The sequence below is a fragment of the Geotrypetes seraphini genome, chromosome 10, assembly GCF_902459505.1.
Source record: "Geotrypetes seraphini chromosome 10, aGeoSer1.1, whole genome shotgun sequence".
Classification (NCBI taxonomy): Eukaryota; Metazoa; Chordata; class Amphibia; order Gymnophiona; family Dermophiidae; genus Geotrypetes; species Geotrypetes seraphini.
Window position 1 is genome coordinate 135,161,418 of NC_047093.1, and position 25,836 is coordinate 135,187,253.

The 25,836-nt window shown below is 48.1% G+C and overlaps 1 protein-coding gene across 1 annotated transcript in view; it reads left to right on the forward strand.

Moving 5' to 3' along the window:
- The window catches only part of LOC117368323, a 48,275-nt gene that overhangs the window by 2,504 nt on the left and 19,935 nt on the right, over positions 1-25,836 (forward strand). Inside the window, exons 3-7 of the mRNA XM_033961873.1 lie at positions 5,468-5,592; positions 10,550-10,676; positions 18,251-18,364; positions 21,435-21,599; positions 24,171-24,257. Coding sequence (XP_033817764.1) covers positions 5,468-5,592; positions 10,550-10,676; positions 18,251-18,364; positions 21,435-21,599; positions 24,171-24,257 — 618 coding nt within the window. The remainder of the gene's footprint in view (positions 1-5,467; positions 5,593-10,549; positions 10,677-18,250; positions 18,365-21,434; positions 21,600-24,170; positions 24,258-25,836) is intronic.

Here is a 25,836-nt window from a genome sequence, read left to right on the forward strand (position 1 = left end):
GACTACCGCTTACACTCTTCACAAAATTTGCATAATGCCTGGTCCCATGTCAGTCCTTCACATTTAGTTTAGAGAGAGAGACTGCTTGGTGCCCGCCCACTTTTTTCCTAGGCCGTCTCAAAATCTGGTGTCTGGCTATGCTATTGGCGCTGACCACAGCGTTTGAAATATTAGAGGGATTGTCTTTACAAAAAAATCAAACTCCTATATCATGAAAAACCCACCACAGTCCAAAATGCAGGGTGCCCACAAAAACACTCCTTGATTTTTAAACTTACTGGAAAATGTTTATAAATAAGATGACAGCAAATACAAGTCCCAAAACACATGGTTAGCGAGATCTTACACAATCGCTTGCACTTTTACCCTTAACCCTTTCAGGACCAAGGGACATATTTGTCCCATAACCTTAAAATCCTATAAATTTTGATTGGGATAGTCTACAGTTCTAAATTTGATATGTACGGATTCCATATGATACTGCCTTTATGTAAACAAACTGGTTCCGACATTCATTCATTAGCGTCGTTGCCAGATTGACGAGAAGATTCACTTGCCACACTGTCCATAAGCCAGAAGTGTGATTTTTTTAAATAAAAATAATGATATTTCACAAAAAAAAATCAATTTTTTGGCATCTGCAAGCCCTTTTTACCATAAAAATGTTGTCAAAACCACAAAAATTGGCCTACGATCCTTATGGTCCTGAAAGGGTTAATAAGCTGCAATTGGTGCAGAAGTTACAACCTTCAGACAATGCAACGCGGCAAAATGACCAGGTGTTCCTCAAATGGCCCAAGACATCACCGGACATTACTGTTTGTGACTTTTTCCTTTGGGGGTACATGAAAGACATGTACCTCCACTACCCGCAACTATGGTGATCTGCAGGAAGCTATAAATGCGATCACGCCAGATATGCTTCCGAGCTCGATTATCGCATCGATGTTTACCGAGTAAGAGGTAAGGCGCACATCGAGTGTATGTAATCAACAGATACCATATGAAACTTTATGAGTTGATGAAACTGTAGCCTCAAAGGTGAAAGAATATTCCAATAAATTTTGATTTTGTAACCATTTAAAATCAAGGAGTGTTTTTGTGGGCACCCTGTACTTTCTGTTGAAAATTAATGACCAACATGGAGACTAGTAACCCCTCTTGGATTTCACAGCTGAGACCTTTTGAAGGCTCTGTATCAATAAATGCCACCTTCAGTGTCAGCATTAGCAGAATCCAGAGACTAGTGGGATTATGTCCACCAGCCAGCAGGGGGAGAAAGAGAGCACTGAATTGACCTCAGGCATATCTTGGATGCACATCTTCCTGGCCAATCAGTATACTCTGTCTCCAGCAGGTTGAGGATGGGTTTCTTACAGCTCCTGGATTCTGCAGTGAATTTCAGCCAGGCTTGGCTGCAGCTACCAGCACCAGTTTCCTAGATCTGAAAAATGGCTGCTGTCGTTCTGGTTCCTGGTTTTGGCTCCCGAGGACGGAAGGCTATTTGCTCCTGTTGCTGCAGCTTCAGTAGAGCCTAGGGGTGTTGGCCATATTGAGCCAACGTTAGGGGCAACACCTGGTCCCACTCGGGTCCCTTCCCCACCCTCACAGCCAGTGAAGAAGAAGCAGCTGATGTGGTCGGAGGGTCCTTTCCCATATGAAGAAAAGCCCGACCATGGGTGCCGGCATAGTTCCCTGTGTGCTGCAGCACTAGCACCTCTCTCTTTGCCTTCCAGTAGTAAGCAGGAGCACGTGAGTAATTGGCTTAAACCTCAGTAGAGAGACGTGTCCCTGTGGCTTAGGCCTCAGTAGAGAGAAATGTTTCTGTGCATGTTCCTGGGGCTTTAGGCGAGAAATGTTCCCGGGGCTTTAGACCTCAGAGGTGAGATCTTCCTGTGGCTTTAGGCCTCAGGGTGAGATCTGGTGGCTTGGGGCCTCAGAGGTAGGATATTTCTGTGGCTTAGGCCTCGGATGTAGGATATTTCTGTGGCTTAGGCCTCGGATGTAGGATATTTCTGTGGCTTCGGCCTCAGTGGTGAGATATTCCTGTGACTTAGGCCTCAGCAAGACAAATATTCTTGCGGCTGAGGCCTCAGTTACCATGATATTCCTGCACTTAAGGCCTCAGATGAGACGTGTTCCTTTGCCTTGGGCCTCAGTAGAGAAAAATTCCTGTGGCTCAGTTGAGGCCTCAGTTGAGAATTATTCCTGTGGCCTAGGCCTCAGAGGTGAGTTCATCCGGTGGCCTAGGCCTCAGAGGCGACGTCTGCCTGCGGCTGAAGCCACTGATGGGTAATATTCCTGTACCTTAAGCCTCGGAGTTGAGTTCTTCCAGTAGCTTAGGCCTCGGAGGTGAGATCTTCCCGTGGCTTAGACCGCAGATGAGTGAGTTTCATGTGGCTCAGGCCTCAGTGAAGAAAATTTCCTGGGGTTTAGGCCTAAAATGGGAATTGCTCCTGTGACTTGGTCCTCAGTTCAGCAATTTTCCTGTGGCTTAGGCCTCAATTGAGTGATATTCCAGTGGACAAAACAAAAAAAAACAACACCCTGAGAATCTCTTAACCCCAAAAATAGGTATTTTTAACAATGGAGGTGGGCCTCAGCGACCTAGAATCAGGCAGTTGACTGCTAGCTTTTGTTGCCCCAGTGGCAGAGGATTCCTGAGGGTTCAGGCCTCAGTGGAATTCAGATTCCTGGGGCTCAGGCCTCAGGGCAAGACATATTCCTGGGGCTCTGGCCTCAGATGAAAGAGGCTCCTGTGACATGGATCTCAGTTGAGAAATTCTCCTGTGGCTCAGGCATCGGTGGAGAAAGATTCCTGAGGAGTAGGCCTTAGTTGAGCTGCGGGATATGAGCTGTACGGTGCCTACCTGGGGGGGGGGGGACATCACCTGGGCTCCCAGGTCCCCTTTTCCCCTCTCCCCCTGAAGGACTTGGATACTTCAGTTCCACAAGCTCATTTGGGCTGTGGGCATGGAGTTACAGGGAGGCACCGTTATGGGGAGTATTTTTACTCCTTTCCCGCATAGGGAAAAGGAAGCTGCTTCAGCTGTAGTAGCAGACGCCCAAGGGCTTGCGGCCAGGTCGGGCAGCAGCGAGCTGTCGGAGGCCCTAAGGGCGGTCGCTCAAGGCCCTTCCTTCCCGCTGTGGATCGGGGGTGGGGGGGGGTGGAGGGGTGTCACTGCAGTTGCAGTTGACGTCGCTGCCGCTATCAGTATTTCTATTCTCGGAGTAGAGACGCTGCTTCCGGCAGTATTGCCTTTGCCACCGCTAACCAGCCGACCCTAGTTGCTGCCACATGGGCGGTGGGTTGGCCTTGGCTGGGGAGCAGTTTCACTTGCAGCCTGGTGTACTGTGCTTGGTCCCAGCCAGATGACAGTTAGGCTATGGCTAGGCTGATTGTGGACTAGTTGATAGCTCTCGCTATTGCTCTGAGTTATTCTTTCCACTCCTGGGGTCATTCATGTGGAGGAATGGACTGGCGGTTGAATAAGCTACCTCAGTGTCTGAGGCTGTTACTGTTTCTCCTTGGAACGCTGGGACAGGCACTTGTCACTTCATGGCCCGGTTACAGAGTAGTGTCTGGTTATAAGGTGATGCCTTGCCACTCCTCTGGCATTATTCTTGACTGGGATCAACAGTGTGGCCTCCTGGGTCCTAGGGACTTGGTACTTGAGTCTTGGTACTTGGTACTTGGTACTTCAGTCAGAGGGGGAAATCTTCTTTTGTCACGAGTCCAGGCTGGCTTCCCTAACACCTTCCGAGGGAAATAGGTCTGGTTTACGACAAGGCTCATGGGGTTTGCCATCAGCCGAGGACCGTTGACAGACATGTTGGTTGCATTCCATAGGAGGTTCTTTGAAGCCTGGTGATCGCATTAGCAGACTGCTTTGCTCTCATACTATTTGTGGAGGGACACTGTAGCTGGGGTTTTCCGCAGCATGGTGCTCTGAGGCAAGGTTTGCTCCTGCTCAAATGGGCTAAAGGGGTTACCCTCTGTATGTTCATAGGATACGTACTCTCTGGGTGTCGTATCTCCTTAGACATGTGCTGCAGGGCAGGTTTTTCAGTTCACTTTATTTCCCTCCCTACGTTTGGACTGCTTTTCTACATCCCACTAGTCTCTGGATTCATCTGCTGCTGAAGACAAGGAAGGGAAAATGATTTCCTACCTGTTAATTTTCTTTCCTTTAGTCACAGCAAATGAATCCAGAGCCCCACCCTGGTGTGGGGTTTGTCACTCTCAGAAGCAGTTTGGGCTTGCCTTTAGGTTCAAACAATTTTTATTGATGTAAACAACAATAAATACAACGCCAGTGCACCTCATGGGTGCACAGTACAAACAATGATGCATCATATACAATAATATAACTAGCATGTACGGAAGAAGAGTAACAGCAACCAAACTCTTCCCCTTCCCACTCTATATAGGGCAAGCGAGACTAAGGGGGCGGAAAGGCACTCCGAGGCCCTGGACTCTTATGAGCCCGAAGATGCCACAACACCCCTTCCCTCCACCTAACCCCACTTATCATATCTGTAACTAAGTGCCAGAACCATTCAATACACCCCCACCTCCCCTCCCCAAACCTTCCTCCCCTCCCCCCCTAGTGGTACTCTCCACCCCGCCCCACCAGTACTCACCATTGCTCTCCCTGCTCTATAGATAGAGCTCCCAGATTAGGACACCCATCTTAAATCTGCACTGCGACCCTTTGGATGCAAAGATTGCAGATATGGCTCCCAGGTATTCATGAAAAATATCTTTCGCTTCCTAGCTCCTCTGGCATCCCGCGCCTCCCAGATGGCCAACTGATGCAACTGGTTCCGCCAATGCCAAAATGCTGGAGGGTCAAGGACCGTCCAGCACTGAAGAATACATTTCCTGGCCAATAAACTAATCTTCCTACACAAAGCCCAATGCCCCCTAGGCAAATGGCCAAAAACCTTTGGCACATCCAAGATAAAGTGGGCCGGAGCACTGTGCAAGGCTCTCCCAATCAACCCTGATATGTAAAAGATTATACCTCTCCAGAAGCGCTGGATAATGGAGCAAGACCAAAAGGCATGTCCCAAAGTGTGTTCCCCCCCCCCCCCGTCCCACATTTATGACACAGTAGTGTAGGTATGGGTTTGCCTTTAGACTGAAGTTGCAGTTTTGATTTTTATGTATCAATGGTTCAGGTAGCGCATGTGACGGAAGAAATTCCATAGGTGTCCTATGTCTCATATGTTTAATTCGGTTGATGTGATTTACTTTTATATGATTTATTTCAACTGCTTTGAGAAGACCTATACTGATTGGCCAGGAGGATGTGCATCCAAGATATACCCGAGGTCAATTCAGTGCTCTCTGTCTCCCCCTGCTGGTTGGTGAACGTAATCCCACTAGTCTCTGGATTCATCTGCTGTAACTAAAGGAAAGAAAATTAACAGGTAGGACATAAATTTTCCCTTCTCTTCGCAGCTGACAACTGGCGCCGGCGTCGATTGAAGCCTGAAGCCGTTCCGACCATGTTTCTCTCTGGAAAACCTGCCGGCGCAGCAAAGGCACAGCGACCTGCAAACAAGGAGGTTCGCATGTCTCAGAAGGTGAGAGAAAAAACAGTAGATCAGTAGATCCACTTGAGCCCTCCTAGGTTAATGCACACTGACATCTCCACACGGCACCTGATTTAAGAGCCCTTTTTAAATTCAAGTTCAAATTTATTTGACATACCGCGGATATAAAACCAAAGTTAAAATCTAAGCGGTTTACAATAAAAATTGGGTAAGGGATTAAAGACACAAGCTAAAAAAAACCCCCAAAACTGGAAATATAAGGGACAAGGCGAAGGGTAAAATTGAAACATTTTTAAGGAAAAGGGGGATGGCCATGGTTATGGGATAATAATAAATGATCTCGATCAAAAAAGAAAATAAGCTATATATTAAAGGCCTGTGAGAAAGAGTAGGCTTTTAATTGAGCTTTAAAAGTTGAAAAAGACCTTTCCGTACAAGGTATAAGGGAGGGAAATTTCAAAGAGTAAGAGCCTTTACTAAGTTGTGGTAACGAGTGGTTTTACCGTGTCCTAATGTGGGACTTTCCTAAGTGGTAAAGGCCATTTTTACCACGCCAGTAAAAGAGCCCTTTTTTTTTTTCCCTTTTTCATCTTTGCCGGGTCTGCTCTAATTTTTTCATTAACACAGAAGACCATCAAAAATATTAATGTAGGGAAAGGGATTCGGAATTGTATACCGCCTTTTTGTAGTTATACAACCACACTCAAAGCATTTTCCTTATCTGTCCTGGTAGGCTCACAATCTATCTAATGTACTTGAGGCAGTGGAGGATTAAGCAGTTTGCCCAAGGTTACAGGGACAGCACAGGGTTTGAACCCACAACCTCGGTGTGCTGGGGCTGAAACTCTAACCACTGCGCCACACTCTGGGTGCCTCGAGCTGCGGCCACTACCTGTAGTGTGCCACAGCTCGAGAAAGTTTGCGGGACACTGATGTAGGCCTTTAAAAAAACCTGGCCTAAATTATAGGCGCCCAAGTGTTAAGTTAGGCGTGATTCTTTAATGGGCGCCTAAGTGTGATTGACATGGAATAGGCACCTGTCATTTTTAGGTGCCAATTACAGAATCTGACACTTAAGCTCTTAATCTATATACGACGCCTTAACTTGGGCACGGTAGGCGTCCCTGCCGGCGCCTAAGTTAAGAGGAAAATGCTGTTTAAAAGAAATTTCCAGGCGCCTAATGGTGCCTAAAAAAATGGCACCGGAATCGCGTCTCCACGGGTGTGATTCACGCCAAAGGTAGGTGCTGGAAATATAGGCCCTAAAATCCTCTGGCCTACATTGCCTGAGGCGTGATTCTCTAAATCACAGGTGTCAAAGTCGGTCCTCGAGGGCCAGAATCCAGTCGGGTTTTCAGGATTTCCCCAATGAATCTGCATGAGATCTATTTGCATGCACTGCTTTCAATGCATATTCATTGGGGAAATCCTGAAAACCCGACTGGATTCCGGCCCTCGAGGAGGGACTTTGACACCCCTGCTCTAAATGGTGCCTTTGTGTGATTGACATGCCGTTGGAGGTGGTCGCTTTTAAGGCGGTCGCCGACAACGGCACCATTTAGGGAAACTGGGCCTTAGTGCTCAACTAAACTTATATGTGTAAGTTTTTTTTATATTCATGTCGATAAGTGCTAGTATTCTTCAGTATAACTGTAGGCCAACAACAGCACCTGCATTTACCATGTTTCCCCAAAAATAAGCCCTCCCAAATGTCCCTGACACTCCCTGGTTTTGCCAGCAGCAGCGCTTCCCCTCCCCCCCACCGTGCAGCCGAACCCCGCTGACCCTCCCACCCTTTTCCTTGCACAGCATCGTTCCATCGCGCCTTCCCATCCGAACCTCACCGACCCTCCCACCACGAGACCGATGTACCTCCCCCCCCCCCAAACAGCAGCGTCAGCAGCACTCTAAACAGGCTGCTTTGCGGTGTTCTCCCGCTGGGTCCTTCCCTCTGCCGCTTCACTGATGATGACATCAGCGACGCGGCACAGGGAAGGCCCCAGCGGGAGAAGGCCGCGAAGCAGCCTGTTTAGAGTGCTGCTGACGCTGTTGTTTGGAGGGAGGTATGCCGGTCTCGCAGTGTGAGGGTTCGGCGGGGTTCTGCTGCGTCGAAGGGGGGGATGGGAGGGATAGAAAGATGCTGCTCAAGGGTTCTGCTGCGTGGGGGGATGGGAGGGATAGAAAGTTGCTGCAGAGGAAAGGCACAAGGGGACGAGTGAGAGGGGAGAAAAGATGCTGCACATGTGGGGGAGAGAAAGGAAAGAGGAAGAATTGGGGTGGAGGAGAGGAAGGGAAAGATGATCATAGTACATGAAAAAAATAAGACATCCCTGAAAATAAGACAGTGTCTTAAATTAATTTTGGGCCCAAAAAATGTACTAGGGCTTATTTTGGGGGAAACACATAAGAACATAAGAACATAAGCAGTGCCTCCGCTGGGTCAGACCAGAGGTCCATCGTGCCCAGCAGTCCGCACACGCGGTGGCCCATCAGGTCCAGGACCTGAACTGTAATCCTCTATCTATACCCCTCTATCCCCTTTTCCAACAGGAAATTGTCCAATCTTTTCTTAAACCCCATTACCGTACTCTGCCCTATTACGTCCTCTGGAAGCGCATTCCAGGTGTCCACCACACGTTGGGTAAAGAAGAACTTCCTAGCATTCGTTTTGAATCTGTCCCCTTTCAACTTTTCCGAGTGCCCTCTTGTTCTTTTATTATTCGAAAGTTTGAAGAATCTGTCCCTCTCCACTTTCTCTATGCCCTTCATGATCTTGTAAGTCTCTATCATATCCCCTCTAAGTCTCCTCTTCTCCAGGGAAAAGAGTCCCAGTTTTTCTAATCTCTCAGCGTATGAAAGGTTTTCTATCCCTTTTATTAGACGTGTCGCTCTTCTCTGAACCCTCTCGAGTAACGCCATATCTTTCTTAAGGTACGGCGACCAATATTGGACGCAGTACTCCAGATGAGGACGCACCATCGCCCGATACAACGGCAGGATAACTTCTTTTGTTCTGGTTGATACTGTGTCTTTGTTGCATAAGCTCTACATTGTCGTTCCTGGTTGATCTTAGGAGTCCTTGTGTGTTTCCAAGTTTATTTATAGTTTGCTGTACTGACCATCAAACAAATATCTGGATGGTTTACAATTGCTAAAATTGGAGTTTTAAAAATAAATAATTTTTAAAAAGAGGGCACCATAATGACAGGACAACAATACGGACAAAGGTGATATATTAGGTACTGGGGAAGATTCCAAATTATATCGAAGTCAAAATAAAAATAAAAGGGAGGTAAGACGGGAAAGGGGGTGTCGCTTCTTAAAAGCGGTTCTCTTTAACCGTTAAAGATGAATGGAAAAAGGATCTTATTCTGAATTTTGGTATGCGTCTTGAAATAAAAAGGTTTTGAGTTTGATTTTTTTTTTTTTAAATTCTTTATTCATTTTATAACTTACATAAGTATATCAACATTGGTATTAACATTTTAACCTAGATATATCACTTGAATTCTACAATTAATCTTATCAAATTAAATTTATCCCTTTCCCTCCCATCCTTTATATATTTCATAAAAAACATTTTCCAATAATAAATTCCCCCCCACCCCCACCCAATTTCCATTTGTACTAATCAGGGAAGAAAAATACATATTCATTCTTGACAATAATCTGATAATGGCCTCCACACATCCTGACATTTATTAAAGTTCCCTTTTTGAATGGCTAATGTTCTTGAATTTGATTTTCAATTTGTCAAGTGAGTTTTCCGATCGAAGGTGTGATGGCATTGCATTCCAGAGGAATGCTAGATGGGCGCCTGAGTTAGGTTTAAGGCCACAAGATGGAGGAGGGTATATTAAGCGTATCCCGACTCTTTCTGTGTCTGTTGAGCTAAGGGAATGTCAATTTTGGGTTTACGCGAGTACAATTGTATAAATTGGGACTGGCGGGGTCCTCACAGTGTGCAAAATGTCAGTGTGACCCGAAATCTTTTTTTTCATGCTTTTTGGAGTTGCCCGGTGGTTAGGGTATTTTGGCAGCGGGTGATTCGATATTTGGAACATTTGGTGGGACACTCTGGGCTCCTTTGCTGTGCGCGCTAGACCATAACGCCAGCATTGAACTGGCATTGTGCGCTAGTAACACTAGCGCACCTTAGTAAAAGGAGCCCTCTATTTCCTTCACCCCAGTGGGCTTTCTTTTGGATAAATACAAGGCCTTCCGATTGCCTGCAAGAGATGGGAGGCTTTTCATTAGGAAGACTGGTCTACTGGCAAAAAAAGTTATTCTGGGAGAGTGGACTTCGGCTCATTCCCCGTCTTATTGGGCGTGGCGGAATCGCTTGCATCCTCTCATGCTCCTCGAGAGGGGTCGGGTGCGAGGTTATTTTCGACAAACAAAATTTTTCTTTCAAGTCTGGGAACCTTATGTATACTCTTTGCCTCCTAGAGCTCGTAACTGGATTCTTAAAGTTTCAGGGTATTAAGATCTTAATGGTTGTGTTGGCTTTGGGGATCCTGGGTTGGGAAGGTTGCTTTTGCTGGTCATCTGGTCCTTTTTCTCCCCTCCCCCCACCCCCATTTTTTTGTGTGGAGGGGTTGCCTTGGGATGTTCAGCAGGGAGGTGGGTTCTTGGGATATTGATCTCCAGAGCTCATAAGAGTCCAGGGTCCTGGTACGGATATGATCGTAATATCGTTATGCTGTCGTGCTTAGGGATGGCTGCAAACAGTGGTATTCTTCATTTTGTAAAACTGATGATGACCATTTATCCTTTGGAGTGAAAATACTCTGTTTCTTGTTGGATTTTTTATTGTTCAGTTGACCAGTTTCTGTATTTTATGCTTTCATTCATCATCAATAAAATAGTTTAAATCTAGAGACTAAAAAGTTATAGAATGAGGACGTCTATGGTTGTGTAGACGAAAGTGGTCTCTTCTTCAAGCTTGTTCACAATGCCATGCATGTGTGTGTGTTTTTTTTTCCAGGTTTCTGTGACCTTCAGTGATGTGGCTGCCTACATCTCGGAGGAAGAGTGGGAAATACTGGAGGACTGGGAGAAAGATCTCTACCGGAATGTGATGAAGGAGATTCATATGGTCCTCATCTCCTTGGGTGAGGAGGCTGATCTGTTTCGTCTTTTGTCAAGGAGGGGGTCCCACAGGAATTCTTCAAGTCCTAGTTGCCCTGTTATCCCTGGAGGAAAGTAGTTGTTTGTATATATATGTATATGTATATATATATATATGTATATGTATATATATATATATGTATATGTATGTGTATATGTATATATGTATATATGTATGTGTATATGTATATATGTATATGTGTATGTGTATATGTGTGTATATATGTATATGTGTGTATATGTATGTGTATATGTATATATGTATATATATATGTATGTATACATGTATGTATGTATATATATATGTATGTATACATGTATGTATGTATGTATATATATATATATATATGTTTATATTTTTTTACAGGACTAGATTGTCTTGCACTTCCCAAGGGATGGAGGGAGGTACGACTGAATTGGTGGGTTTAGGTTTAAGAATGTGGTTGATGAGAAGTGGGGAGGATACGATGGAGGTTGGGCCTAAGAGCCAAGGCCTAGCCAGCTGCTCCTTGTTCATTTCCACTTGGAGAAATCGGGGTGGGGTGGGGGGGGGCATAAAAAAGAGGGAGAGGGGACTCTTGTCTTAATCTTGTTTGTTTGTTATTACTTTTACTTGAGAGGAGGGGAATGACTAAAAGTTAAAAACTTTGCTGTTGATGATTATCAACCATGATTGAATCATATTTGATGACTGTTTACTGTTTGGTCCTGTATGTTCAAATATCTTTACTGAACCGTGTATAGTCCTCCAAGACCATAGAGGTCACTGCTGCAGATGTTATCCCATTAAGCTTTGCCCTGGGATCCTGCAGAAGGGGCCAGTTGTGATTTCAGAAGCCCACATGCTAACATCTTCAGATTCTAGACCTTTAGTTATAAACCGCTTATAGCCTGAGTGGTTTTACATTCAGGAATTTCTCCCTATCTGAAACAAAAATCCACCTTTCTTTAGCACTCTCCAGACCAGTAGAGGTTAACTTTACGAATGGGTATATATCTAATCATGACCAGCAGGTGGAGACTGAAAACAAAACTTTGGGACAGTATATACTATCCTCCCTTCTCTATTTCCCCAGTCTTCTTTCAGTCTCCAGCAGGTGTTGAGTGATCTGTACCCATCTCTCTTGGTAGGGCTGTTGGAATTTGTTTAGGGGTTTTTTGTCCCTGTTTTTGGCCGGACGGAGCTTGGTCGGGCCCTGTTTGGGGGTCCGTCCGACCTCGGGGGTGTCAAACCCGGCGGGTCACGAGCGGGGTCCCTCCCCCCACTTCCTCCACCTCCCCACATTTTTTTAGAGGAGCCTCAGCAGTAAGCCTTGCCCCCTAAGTCAAGCAAGGCATATTGCTTCGAGAGCCTGTGGAGTCTGTTCTGTAAAAAACATAAAAAATAAAAAATCCTGAGGTAGTGCTGGTCTGGAGGGTTGTTTCCCTTTAAGAAAACTGTATTTTACTGTATTTTTTCATGTAACCAGCACTTTTTTATAGCTAGGTCGCGTCTGGAGCAATTGTGCCCTTCTCCGGGGGAGTAGGCCACAATTTTAGTCCAGCCGCGAGGCACTCGCGGCCGGCCTGAACTCGGCGGTTTGGGTCGGTGAGGTGGTGGAGCTCCGTCGGCAGCGGCTGCAGGCGCCCAGAGCTCCCCGCCGATGGTGCCTCGCGAGTCGGCTTGGAGCAGTGGGGAAGCCCGGTCTTCCACAACCGCCCACGGAGGGATTCCCCGAAGGATTCCCTCTCAGCTGATTTTTTGACAGCTGATGCCGACTTGCCTGTCTTAGCGGCTGGGACTGTTCAGTCTTCTCAGCCGCTACAGGCCATGGAGGGAGCATTTTTGGCGGGAACTTCGCCATTTTCTTTGTCTGGCCCCTCCATTTTGTCTGCAACCTCAGGTGACCTTCCCCCTGTATGGCGAACACAGGGGCAGGTTTCAGCATGGACCCCTGCTGGGGCAGGGAGTCCCTGGGGACCCCCAGGGGTTTTTTGCCCCCAATTTATTTTCTTTCTTTGTGCGGACTTTTGGGGGTCCCACGTGCGCCTGGGGGGTTTCGGGGGGGGTTTCCCTCCGCGCCCCCTATGGCTTTGCCTCCCTCTTTTCGTTTGGCGTCCCCTCTTCCTCCTCCCTCATCCAAGCGCCCGCGGGGGGGCTTGGATTGCGAATTGGTGGGCGGAGGAGCGTGTTGGCCTGGTTGAGGACCTGGCTGCTTTGGCGGGCTTCCAGGATCCTCTAGAGGGGACGCCTGTTGGCAGCGGGGCGGCGGGTTTCCCGTCTTCCAGAGCAGATGCGTCCGTGGTGCGCTTTTTTATTCAGAGGGATGAGCTTTTAGACCTGTGTAGCAGGTCTCCTTGGTGCTGCATTTTTGCAGTGGCGCCGCCGGAGACCCCGCGTATGGGGGCCCCTCTGCTTCAGGGGGTCTGTCCTGGTTCCCGCTCTTTTCCTGTGCGTCAGGATTTGCGGGATTTTGTGTTGGCGCAGTGGCCTATGGGCGCAGTTTCGTTTGGTGTGCGCCTTGGCTCTTGGGTATCCCATCCCGGAGGGAGGTAGGGCTACCTTAATTTCGCCAATGGGGAACGCGGTGGTCTCGGCACTTCCTAAGCGGCATACCGTGCCTGTTATGGACGGTTCTGCTCTTAGGGTCTCGGAGGCGCGTGCGTTAGAGACTCTTCTTAAGTATGATTTTGATGTCTCTGCCTTTGGGGTCCAGGCGGCTGTTTGTGGGGAGCTAGTCGCTCGCGCCGTGTTTCGGTGGGCTGAGCGTGTCCTGGATCGGGAGTCTGATGACTGGTCTCTAGTGGATCAGGAGGTAGCGAAGATTGCGATGGCTGCCTCGTTCCTCTCAGATGCTCTTTATGACTTGGTGCGGATTTCGGCTAAGTCTATGGCATGGCCGCGCGGCGTATTTTGTGGCTGCGCGCTTGGGCGGCGGATTCTGCGTCCAAAGCTAAGTTTACTAAAGTTCCCTTTAGGGGGTCTTTTTGTTTGGAGAGGAATTAGATGAGTTGATTCAGACTCTGACGGACTCGAAGGTGCCCCGTCTGACTGAGGACCGTGCCCGCCCTGCGTCTAGGTGTGGGGCTGCCCGGGGGCGTTTGCGGGAATTTCGCAAGTATCGCCCGGGGCGTGGGGCTGCTTCTTTCCCGGCTCAGGGTTTTTCCCGGGGTCGGTTCTTCCAGCGCATGCAGCCCTTTCGGGGGGCCCGTCGGGGGGCAGGGAATCCCTCCGCCGGTTCCCCCGCTTCCCGTCCTGCGCAATGACTCCTTGCCGGCGCCCCCTTTGGTTCCGGTGGGGGCCCGGCTGCGCAAATTTTTCCCCAAATGGGCCGAGATCGCGTCCGATCAGTGGGTCCTTGAGGTGGTGCGGGACGGTTACGCTCTGGAGTTTACCCGCTCTCTGCCGGACTTTTTCCTCGCTTCTCCATGTCAGACTCCATGGAAGACGCAGGCTTTTCGTCAGACCCTTCAGCGTTTGCTAGATCTCGAGGCAGTGGTGCCGGTGTCCCCTACGGAGTGGGGCACCGGCAGGTACTCCATTTACTTTGTGGTGGCCATAAAGGAGGGGACCTTTCGGCCCATCCTGGATTTGAAAGGGGTCAACAGAGCTCTCAAGATTCCGTCTTTCCGCATGGAAACGCTGCGGTCGGTCATTCTGGCGGTTTAGCCGGGGGAGTTTCTTACGTCTCTCGATCTGACGGAGGCCTACTTGCAGGTTCCAATTCGGGCCTCTCATCAGCACTTCCTTCGCTTTGCGATCTTGGGGCGGCACTTTCAGTTCTGTGCGCTTCCCTTTGGTCTGGCCACGGCTCCTCGGACGTTCACCACGGTAATGGTGGTCGTCGCGGCAGCCTTGCGGTCGGTGGGCATCCTGGTTCACCCCTACCTGGACGACTGGTTGATTCGGGCAAAGTCGTTGCAGGAGAGCTCCCGGGTTACGGCTCGGGTGGTGGAGTTTCTCCGGTCGCTGGGCTGGGTGGTCAACCTTTCCAAGAGTCGGTTGGTCCCGGCTCAGCGTCTGGAGTGCCTTGGGGTTATGTTCGACATCTCCTTGGGGAAGGTCTTCCTTCCAGAGGCCCGGGTGAGCAAATTGCAATCTCAGATTCGCCTGCTTTTGGCGTCCCGGGGTCCTCGGGCGCGAGATTTCCTCCAAGTCCTGGGGTCAATGGCGGCGTCCCTGGACGTGGTGAGGTGGGCGCGGGCCCACATGCGTCCTCTTCAGTATGCTCTGCTCCGGAGGTGGTCTCCCCGGAGGCAAGATTTGGATGTTCCGGTTCCCCTGCGAGGCTTGGCGCGCTGCAGTCTGCGCTGGTGGCTCCGGACCCCTCACCTGGTTCAGGGGGTGGGTCTGGATCTCCCGCAGTGGACGGTGCTCCTTACGGATGCGAGTCTCCTCGGTTGGGGGGCTCAGTTTATGGGCCACTCAGCTCGGGGCACCTGGTCCGCGGAGGAGGCCTCCTGGTCGATCAACGAGTTGGAGACCAGAGCGGTCAGGCTGGCGCTGTTAGCTTTCCACTCCCTTTTGCTGGGCAAGTCGGTCAGAGTCCTGCCGGACAATGCCACGGCGGTGGCTTATGTCAATCGTCAGGGGGGCACCAAGAGCACTCCTGTGGCGCAGGAGGCGGCTCGGCTCATGGTTTGGGCGGAGTCCCATCTTCTGGACCTCTCGGCTTCTCATATAGCCGGGGTAGAAAATGTTCAGGCAGACTTCCTCAGTCGTCACTTCCTGGATCCAGGAGAGTGGTTTCTCGGCGCCGGAGCGTTTCGGTTGATAGTGCAAGATTGGGGGCAGCCCCTGATGGACCTGATGGCCACGAGTGGCAACGCCAAAGTGCCCCGCTTCTTCAGTCGTCGCAGGGAAGGGCTGGCCGAGGGTCTGGATGCTCTGGTCCAGCCGTGGCCAACGGAGGGGCTGTTGTATGTGTTCCCTCCTTGGCCGCTGGTGGGCAGAGTGCTTCTTCGCATTGTTCACCATCCGGGTTTGGTGGTGCTGGTGGCTCCGGATTGGCCTCGACGTCCGTGGTATGCGGATCTGGTGAGGCACCTGGTGGCGGTTCCTCTTCCTCTGCCTCTCTCGGACGACCTTCTGATGCAGGGTCCCATTCCCTTGTTCGACCCGTCTCTCTTCTGTCTTACGGCGTGGCTCTTGAAAGGGGTCGCCTTAGCAAGAAGGGATATTCAGACAAGGTGATCTCTACACTGTTGGGGTCCCGGAGGCTTTCTACCTCTCGGGCTTATGTGCGGGTTTGGCGTCTCTTTGAGGAATGGTGTCGGGCGCGGGGAGTGACCTCTTTTCGCGCTTCTCTGCCTAACATTCTAGAGTTCTTGCAGGATGGCCTGGATAGAGGCCTGGCTTGGTCTTCTCTCCGGGTTCATCTTGTGGCCCTGTCGACCTTTCGAGGGTTGGTGTCAGGTCAGCGTTTATCGGCTCTTCCTGATGTGATTCGGTTTCTGCGGGCGGCCAAGTTGCTTAGGCCTCCCCTACGGCCCTCGGTTCCCTCTTGGGATCTTAATCTGGTTCTCTCTGTTTTGGTGCGCCCGCCTTTCGAGCCCTTGGACGACTGTTCTTTGAAGGACCTTACTTTGAAGGCGGTCTTTTTGGTGGCCATTACTTCTGCTAGGCGTATTTCTGAGCTGCAGGCTTTCTCTTGTAGGGCTCCCTTCTTGGAGTTGTCTAGGGAGCGGGTCGTCTTGCGGCCTGTTCCTTCCTTTCTGCCGAAGGTTGTTTCTCCTTTTCATGTCAATCAATCGGTGGTTCTCCCGGTCTTGGGTGGTCGGGAGGGCTCTTCTGAGCAACGGCAGCTGCGCAAGTTGGATGTCGGTCGGGTCCTTCGCTCTGATGTGCAGCGGACCCAGGAATTCCGGAAGTCCGATCATCTCTTTGTCCTCCTGGCTGGTCCTCGTCGGGGAGCTGGCGCTTCTAAGGCTACTATTGCGCGCTGGATCAAGGAGACGATTGCTTCCGCTTATCTTCTGAAACAGCAGCCTGTTCCGGAGTTTCTCAAGGCTCATTCCACTCGGGGTCAGGCGGCTTCTTGGGCTGAGTCGTCGCTCGTGCCTCCGGTGGATATTTGTAAGGCTGCGGTTTGGTCCTCCTTGTATTCTTTTGTTAGACATTATCGGGTAGATGTTCAGGCGCGTCGGGACGCGGTGTTCGGTGAGCGTGTTCTGGTATCGGCCCTTCGGGGGTCCCGCCCGTGAGAGGGACTGCTTTGGTACGTCCCATTCGTAAAGTTAACCTCTACTGGTCTGGAGAGTGCTAAAGAAGGAGAAATTAGGTTCTTACCTGCTAATTTACTTTCTTTTAGCTTCTCCAGACCAGTAGAGGTCCCCACCCTGTCTGTTGTTGTTGTTGTTGTTGGGGCTGTTTTCGCGGGCAGTTTTTGTTTTTTGCTGCGGGTTCTAGTATTTTTCTAGGGCCGGGGAGAATTAAAGAACAGCGGCTGTGGCTCGGCTGGCTTAGCTGGCGAGCTGTGGGGACATTTTCCTTCGGGTATTTCTCCTCTGCATTTTCCAACAGCATTTGGGTATGTTATTTGTTACTCCTGTTCGGAGTATTGTTTTCTTCCTGTTTTCCAGTTCTTGGTTCTGCTTGGCTATTCGGCAGACTGAGGGAAATAGAGAAGGGAGGATAGTATATACTGTCCCAAAGTTTTGTTTTCAGTCTCCACCTGCTGGTCATGATTAGATATATACCCATTCGTAAAGTTAACCTCTACTGGTCTGGAGAACCTAAAAGAAAGTAAATTAGCAGGTAAGAACCTAATTTCTCCTTAACGTGCTCGCTAAATAGGCTCTGGCTGATTTAGCATTCCTGTATTTTAGCGGTGGATGATCAAAACAGCTTAGGGAGGTCTTTTCCGAGTTTTCGAGCAGTCTTCGATACTGCTGTGCAAATGTAATATAAACCAGGTCGTTAATATTGAAATAATCATTCCGAATGATTCTCTTAAGCTGGCTGTGCCACATTTGCATACAAAACTTACCAACAGGTCTGAGCCATTGCCTCAATTTCTGATCAGTGCTTGAGCGCTGATTGGCTCTGGCACTGACAGGAAAGTAAGGCTTGACAGCTCAGACCCCACCCCCCTCCCTACGCAAATTAAAATAATAAAAATAATAATTAACCTCCTCCAACCAAAAAAATTGAAGTTCAGCCACCGAGACAAGATGCTGGGCTCAATGAACTACTTACCTGACCCAGCGTCACAGTTTTTATGTTAATACTGTCCTGTTACCCCTTTTCTGATAGGATTATTTTTTTCCGTTTACACTGGGGAAGTCGCTGGCTGAATCAGAGCAGAGGGAAATGAACTTAGAAACCAATAGGGACTTTCTAACCACTGGCCAAATGAGCAGCACAGTGAGTTACCCAGTGGGATTTTCACTACTGGAAGGTTTTAAGAGAGGCTTCGACATTCTGATAAAAGTGGCTTATCCGAGGAACGGAGTTCCTGGGGAGGCGTATAAGGAGAGATAGTGAGGGACTGCAGAATGAATACACTTGTGGGTTAGCAATGCGGTGATGCCTCTATGTGTTGTAAAATGTCAGGTTATTTTGTCTCCCCCAAACTAGGCTACACCATTGTCAACCCCAGCATCCTACTACGGATTAAGCCAGGGGAAGCGCTGAATTTCCAGGATCCTCTGGACTGCAAGGGCACAGTCGGCACGAGCAACCCAGAGCAAGGTGAGTACGTTCTGTGGTCCTGGCTAATGGGTGCAAATCATAGCAGATGACTTTAAAGAAACTCTAAAAACTTTCACAGACTTTGAAGCGGTCAGTTACCTCACAGATAACACAGTAAAATTACAAACTTCCCTCCTTCCTGTGAGCACCTTTTTCACAGGCTCATAATGTGAGGAGTTTCAGGGTTTACAGCTTCGTATTCTATCTTGTTAATGGTAAGTTCCTCACACCACTCAATTCTGTACCTCAGTTGGAGGTTTGCCGAACCACATTCCCTTCTGGTAGAGGCTGACTGAATTTCAGATTTGCCACTGAAACCAGCCTGAAATCCGGGTTCAGTTCCCACCCCCTTCCTTGAACATTCTCTGCCTCCCCTCCCCCCACAAGCATTGCCAGATCTGGTCCCGACAGGCTGAGCTGGCCATCTCAACCACAACTCCTCCACCCTCCCCGGTTCTCCCCAGTCGCTCCTGCTTCTGCCGGTTCCTCAGTCAAAATGGCTGCGGAGATTCCCCACAGCAGCCTTTCAAGATTTCTGTGGGAGGTCCCGGCAGCCATTTTGAGCTTGGAACTGGCTTGGACAAGAGTGACTGGGGATCCTTCTGCCTGGAAGAGGCCACTAGACCACCAGGGCACTTAAAGTTGGCCCAGGGAGGACCTTCAGGTAGTGAAAGAACAGTGTGTGTGTGTGTGTATGGGGGGGACTTGCTCTCTCTGCTGGAATGTTGGGGTTGGCGGCCCGAAAGGACCCACTCTCTCTGCCAGGAGGGAGGTGCTGTTTTCAGTTTTTGCTTCGGTTTTAGCCAAAACCAAGTGGCAAATTTTGACTGCTGATTCTGTTTCAGTAGAAACCGAGAGTTTCGGTACTCTCTCCAGTCTGATTTGCAGAGGTCTCCAAGCGTGTCATCCTGTGTCAGCTGTGCTCAAAAGAGAGTATGAGATCTGTGACCTAAGGACTCGCAGACCTCGGCTGTCACAGTAGGGGAATGCCCGTTCGCACTGAACAGGGAATAAAAGGGAACCCATGCATATCACTTATTTGAAATGTGTTGAAAACGGGACAGTAACAACGCATTACCACATCCATCGCTGTGGTCACGCACCTTGTAAGATACAAAACTCAATGAAACCTAACAATAGGAGTGTCACATTTACAAAATGGAGAAAATATTGGCATTACAACAAGGAAATATAAAAAATTTTAAGAAAATATGGGATCCATTGACAAAATATTCTAAAGATCAGATATCTTAACACATTGATAATAATAATATAGGGTTAGGGAGGGAAATATAGAAATTAATATGAGGAAAAATGAAAATACAAATAACAGGGGAAAGGGATTCAATATATATGATATGATATTGTACATACAACTATAATTATTATAAATTAAATATTATGCTATTCATTTATTGTAAGAATGAAAATTTGACTGGGCCCATTCATACGCTGATTCTTATGTGAGCCAAGTATAGGATAATGAACCCATTGTGACATCACTGATTGAAGTTGGCTCTTATTGGTGGAATGAAGCATTATGACATCACAGTATCAGCTCTGAATACCAGAGACTGTCATTCTTTAGTGTCTATCTCAACCTTAGTCCTTCTACATTCTCCAGTGCAAGGCTTGAGGGCCAGTGACTGGGCCCATTCATACGCTGATTCTTATGTGAGCCAAGTATAGGATAATGAACCCATTGTGACATCACTGATTGAAGTTGGCTCTTATTGGTGGAATGAAGCATTATGACATCACAGTATCAGCTCTGAATACCAGAGACTGTCATTCTTTAGTGTCTATCTCAACCTTAGTCCTTCTACATTCTCCAGTGCAAGGCTTGAGGGCCAGTGACTGGGCCCATTCATACGCTGATTCTTATGTGAGCCAAGTATAGGATAATGAACCCATTGTGACATCACTGATTGAAGTTGGCTCTTATTGGTGGAATGAAGCATTATGACATCACAGTATCAGCTCTGAATACCAGAGACTGTCATTCTTTAGTGTCTATCTCAGCCTTAGTCCTGCTACACCAGCATTCTCCAATGCAAGGCTTGAGGGTCAGTGGCCGAGCCCATTGGTGGAATGAAGCATTATGACATCACAGTATCAGCTCTGAATACCAGAGACTGTCATTCTTTAGTGTCTATCTCAACCTTAGTCCTTCTACATTCTCCAGTGCAAGGCTTGAGGGCCAGTGACTGGGCCCATTCATACGCTGATTCTTATGTGAGCCAAGTATAGGATAATGAACCCATTGTGACATCACTGATTGAAGTTGGCTCTTATTGGTGGAATGAAGCATTATGACATCACAGTATCAGCTCTGAATACCAGAGACTGTCAGGATGGCTTCTCACGGTTATCCATGGGACATGGGGGTGGTTTCCCGCGGTTATCCACGGGGATGGGCACAAATTGTGTCATCGTGTCATTGTCTAGAATTTGTCACCATCATCGTCCTTGCAGATAACCGTGGGAAACCATCCCGTGTCATTCTTTAGTGTCTATCTCAACCTCAGTCCTTCTTCACCAGCATCCGTCAATGCAGGGCATGAGGGTCAGTGGCTGGGCCCATTCATACTCTGATTCTTCCCTCTCTCCTTAAAGAATGACATGGGGATGGCTTCTCACGGTTATCCATGGGACATGGGGGTGGTTTCCCGCGGTTATCCACGGGGATGGGCACAAATTGTGTCATCGTGTCATTGTCTAGAATTTGTCACCATCATCGTCCTCGCAGATAACCGTGGGAAACCATCCCGTGTCATTCTTTAGTGTCTATCTCAACCTCAGTCCTTCTTCACCAGCATTCGTCAATGCAGGGCATGAGGGTCAGTGGCTGGGCCCATTCATACTCTGATTCTTCCCTCTCTCCTTAAAGAATGACATAGGGTTGGCTTCTCACGGTTATCCATGGGAACAAATTCTTTTACTGTGTCATTGTCTAGACAGAATCTAGGGGTTCCTTTTTTTATTTTCCAATCAACTTGTAGATTGCAGACCCTAGGTATGTTTAGGGGCATCTCTGGGAGTTGAGGTGTTTCTCTCGCTATTTCTCCAGGCTATCAGACTGTGCACCCTCATATCCTGCTGAAAATCCAGGACTTGCAAGAAGCAGAGGAACCTCGACGCCAGAATCATCAAACCATCGAGGAACAAGCAATTGTAGCTCAACCCCTCCTCTGCGAGACCAGTACCTATATAAATCCAAGCACGGACCCTCTAGGTAGGATAAACTTCTTAATGTTTGAGATTTACAGGAAATTTTATCACAGCAGATGAAAAGACTTAGCTCCTAAGCGTGAGGGGAAATCAAGAAGACAACCGGGTCTCTGAGTCTTCCCCATCCTAGATCCCCTTATGGTGGAAAAATGGGAAACAGAAGGAAATAGATTCCACAATTTTCTCTACTATTTGGGATCCTGCCGGGTACTTGTGATACTGGGTTTTATACTGGTCAGACCCGGTATGGTGATTCTTATATTCCTGAGAACCAGACTAGGTGAATGATTCCAACCTACGCCCCCAAAACCTGGCCTTAGAATTGCTGGCCTGGAAGTTAGTATGATGATTCAATTTTCCCATAATAAGATATTGGATAAGAGGGATGTGGGTGGGTTTATTTTATTCATATCATAATATAAACAATTCATCATTATATCTTGTCATATTGTATGCAATTTTCAAAGGAAGGGGAGGGGGTGGGTTTATAATTAGAGTAATAGTTGGTATACTTAAGTATGATATGCTTTTTCAATATTATAATACAGTATTGTATAATAATATGTTGTATTTACAATGATTTAAGAAGGATTATCAAGTGTGTACTCAATGAAATTGTATAAATTTATGTGATACACTTGTTATATGAAAAATGAATAAAAAACTAAAACCATGATGGACTCGGAACCAAGACCTGGGTTCTAATCCCATTTCTCCCACTAATACACCTCAAGATTCTGGACAAGTCAGTTTTTTGTTTTCTGCAGCTTCAGAGGGTAATTCTATAAAGAGGCGCTCGGATATAAGAACCCCAGTGTAGCCTGTACGCCAGCTAGAATAGTCCCACACCAGTATTTCTCCGTCTTCAGCCGATGGTGCAGGTTGAACTGGTGCAGGTGCTGTCTTTATTTTTGTTGTGGCTAGTGATCTGGTGGTTGAATCCTGGGGGCCGTCTGCCTCCTGGGGTTGGCCTATAGGCCACTTCCTGGTGGAGTTTGGGCTTTAGCCCCTTCGCCAGCCCATAGGCTGGTGGCATTCTGGCTGCTGGCAAAGATCCCCTGCCAGCTAGGGTCATCCTTTCAAAGCAAATTGACTTACAAAGTTACTTGGCAATCTAGATAACTTTTGTAAGTCTTATGTGTTTTGAAAATGAGCCTCTTAATCTCTGTCTCTCCCTGTCAAATTTGGGGCACAGACCATAGAAGTCTGCCTGGCCCTGGCCCTATTTCCTAACTACTGTAGTTACCGTCTACGCTCGCTCCAGCCCTGATCCTGATCTGTTCTTGCCGTTTGCTGGACCCAGACTGTAGAAGTCTGCCTGACATTGGTCCTCTGAAGCAACCGTCAAGGCTCACTCCAGTTAGGTCATTTTTGCTTTAATTGGATTCCATCCTTTTCCTATATAGTGTTCATCTGTGTTTATCTCATGCATTCTTGACTTCTGTCACCATTTTTGTCTTTGCAACCTCCTGCAGGGGACATTCCAGGCATCCACCATCCTTACTGAGAAAAAGCATTTCCTGCCATTGCTTCTAACTCTTCCACCCAACAAAATCAAATTATGACCTCTAGTTTGACTGCTTCCCCATTTCTGAAAGATTAGTTTGCAAATCAATACCTTCTAGCGTTCTACAAGTTGTGTGCATAAGTGGGAGATGCCCATTCTCTGCCCAAGTGCATGCCCCCTTATCCGCTCCTGCTAAAGCACTTGGCGTTCACCCTTATAACAGAACGCTTAAGAGTGCTTATGTGCACAATTGATAATTTTTTGAGCAAGGAGACAATGACGGCCATCAAACGAAGAGACGAAACCGTCGGGAAATCCAACTCGGCAAGAACTCAATTTTAATGGAGAAATGACAGTGACCCTACACGGCCGTGTTTCAGCATATAAAGCCTGCATCTGGGGTCTGTAGGTTTCTTGTACTGTGACTTTTTCACAGCCCTTGCTCCATATATCGGCATAAAAACTCCCAAGTCTAGAACTTTGGTGCATAAACACAGCAATACAAATGGATTATGCTCCGAAATATGGCTGTGTCGGGTCATTGCCATTTCTCCGATGAAACTGAGTTCTTGCAGAGTTGAATTTCCCAGTTTTTTCATCTCTTCATTTGATGGCCACCGCTTTCTAGGGTTACCAGATTTCTTCATAAAAAAAAAAAAAAAAGCAGACACGTGGCCCCGCCCCATTCCCTCCAGCCCCTCTGTCACAAAGCCTCATCTCTTCTTCACTGAGCTCAGAGCCACATCTGGAGGGCCTCCAAAAACGAGCGGATGCAACACGATGATGTCACGTACATCGCATCATGTGCATACTCGGAGGCCCTCCAGGTGCGGCCCCAAACTCAGAGCCCTTCAAAACCGGGACAAACTGCCAAGTTTTTGAAAATCCAGCTAGGCACCCGGACAGTCCTCTTAAAAAGAGTCTAGAACATCTGGTAACATCTGGTAACCCTATATGCAACTACAGGCCAGCAGTTAGACTTGGTGACAATGTAACTTCTCTGTGGAACATATTAGCAGGGGATATTGACGTAGCTTGGGTATTGCCTCTTCCTGATTCTCTTGCCAGGTTATGAGATTGCTAGCCAGGATGTCACGATGGCTGATGAGGAGCCGGGGACTGCGGCCAGCGAGTTCTATGCTGCTCTGCCCATCAGTAAGTACTGTGAAGGACAAAGGAGAAGGGTAGGAGATTTGGCTCACCTGGAAGGTGAGGAGAAAGACTTGATATATAGCCAGAGTCTTAATAGGGGGTGTATTGCCACTTTAGATGCAAAAGAACAAAAAGGAGTTCCAACCTAAAACTGCAGAAAAAACAACCGAAAGCAAACAAAACAAAACTGCAGATATGTACAAGACGTAGGCTAATTTTATTAATGACAAAAAATGATATGCAAAAAATAATAATATGCAAACCCTTTTACCAATTACCAATCAAGGGACCCGACACGGTCCGTGTTTCGGACACACCTTCGTCAGGGGTCCATGGTAAAGGTAGAGGGAGAAAACAAAAAAATCACAGAGAAACTGTATAAAGGTAGCAAAAGTAAAACAACGTCTCGATCCGTCACTGTAAAAAGCCGTCAAAACGAAATTTCGTTTTGACGGCTTTTTACAGTGACGGTTCGAGACGTTGTTTTACTTTTGCTACCTTTATACAGTTTCTCTGTGATTTTTTTGTTTTCTCCCTCTACCTTTACCATGGACCCCTGACGAAGGTGTGTCCGAAACACGGACCGTGTCGGGTCCCTTGATTGGTAATTGGTAAAAGGGTTTGCATATTATTATTTTTTGCATATCATTTTTTGTCATTAATAAAATTAGCCTACGTCTTGTACATATCTGCAGTTTTGTTTTGTTTGCCACTTTAGATTCCATAAAATGGTGTAATGAGACTCATGAGAACCTTCCCCCCCCCCTAGGGTTACCAGAAGTACGGATTTCCCTGGACATGTCAGCCTTTTGAGGCCAGGTCCAGATGGTTTTCCAAAACCCGGCACTTTGTCCTGGTTTTGAAATGCTGTGTCGGGCAGGGAGGAAGTCCGTGTGCGCGCGTGACGTTGTAACGTAGCGTCCACACGCGCGGACTTCCTACCTGCCCGATAGGAGCAGGCAGCGGGGGGGTGGGGATAGGGCGGGGATGGGCGCAATTAGATAGGCCTGGAGGCGGGGCTAAGGGGGGTCTCGATTTTCCGAAAGGAAAATCGGGCAAACCTATTCCCCCTCTCTACACTTTTTTTTTCTCTTCAGCTGCAGGGGGTAGGGGACAGGAAGCCTTGAGGGCAGCAGTGGGCGTCCTGTGTCCCCCCACCTCCTCCCAGGCTGTGGTATGTTTTTGGTTCATAGACAAAATCGCGCCGACAACTGAGCGCAAGGTTGACGGCGCGCCGAAGAAAAGCACTATTTTAAAGGGCTCCGACGGGGGGGGTGTTGGTGGGGAACCCCCCCCATTTTACTTAACAGACATCGTGCTGGCGTTGTGGGGGGGTTGTAACCCCCCTCATTATACTTGAAACCGAACTTTTTGCCTGTTTTTTAGGGAAAAAGTTCAGTTTTAAGTATAATATGGGGGTTACAACCCCCCACAATGCCAGCGCAATGTCTGTTAAGTAAAGTGGGGGGGTTCCCCCCACCCCCCCGTCGGAGCCCTTTAAAATAGTGCTTTTCTTCGGCGCGCCGTCAACCTTGCGCTCAGTTGTCGGCGCGCCGTTGTCTCGCGCGATTTAGTCCCGTCA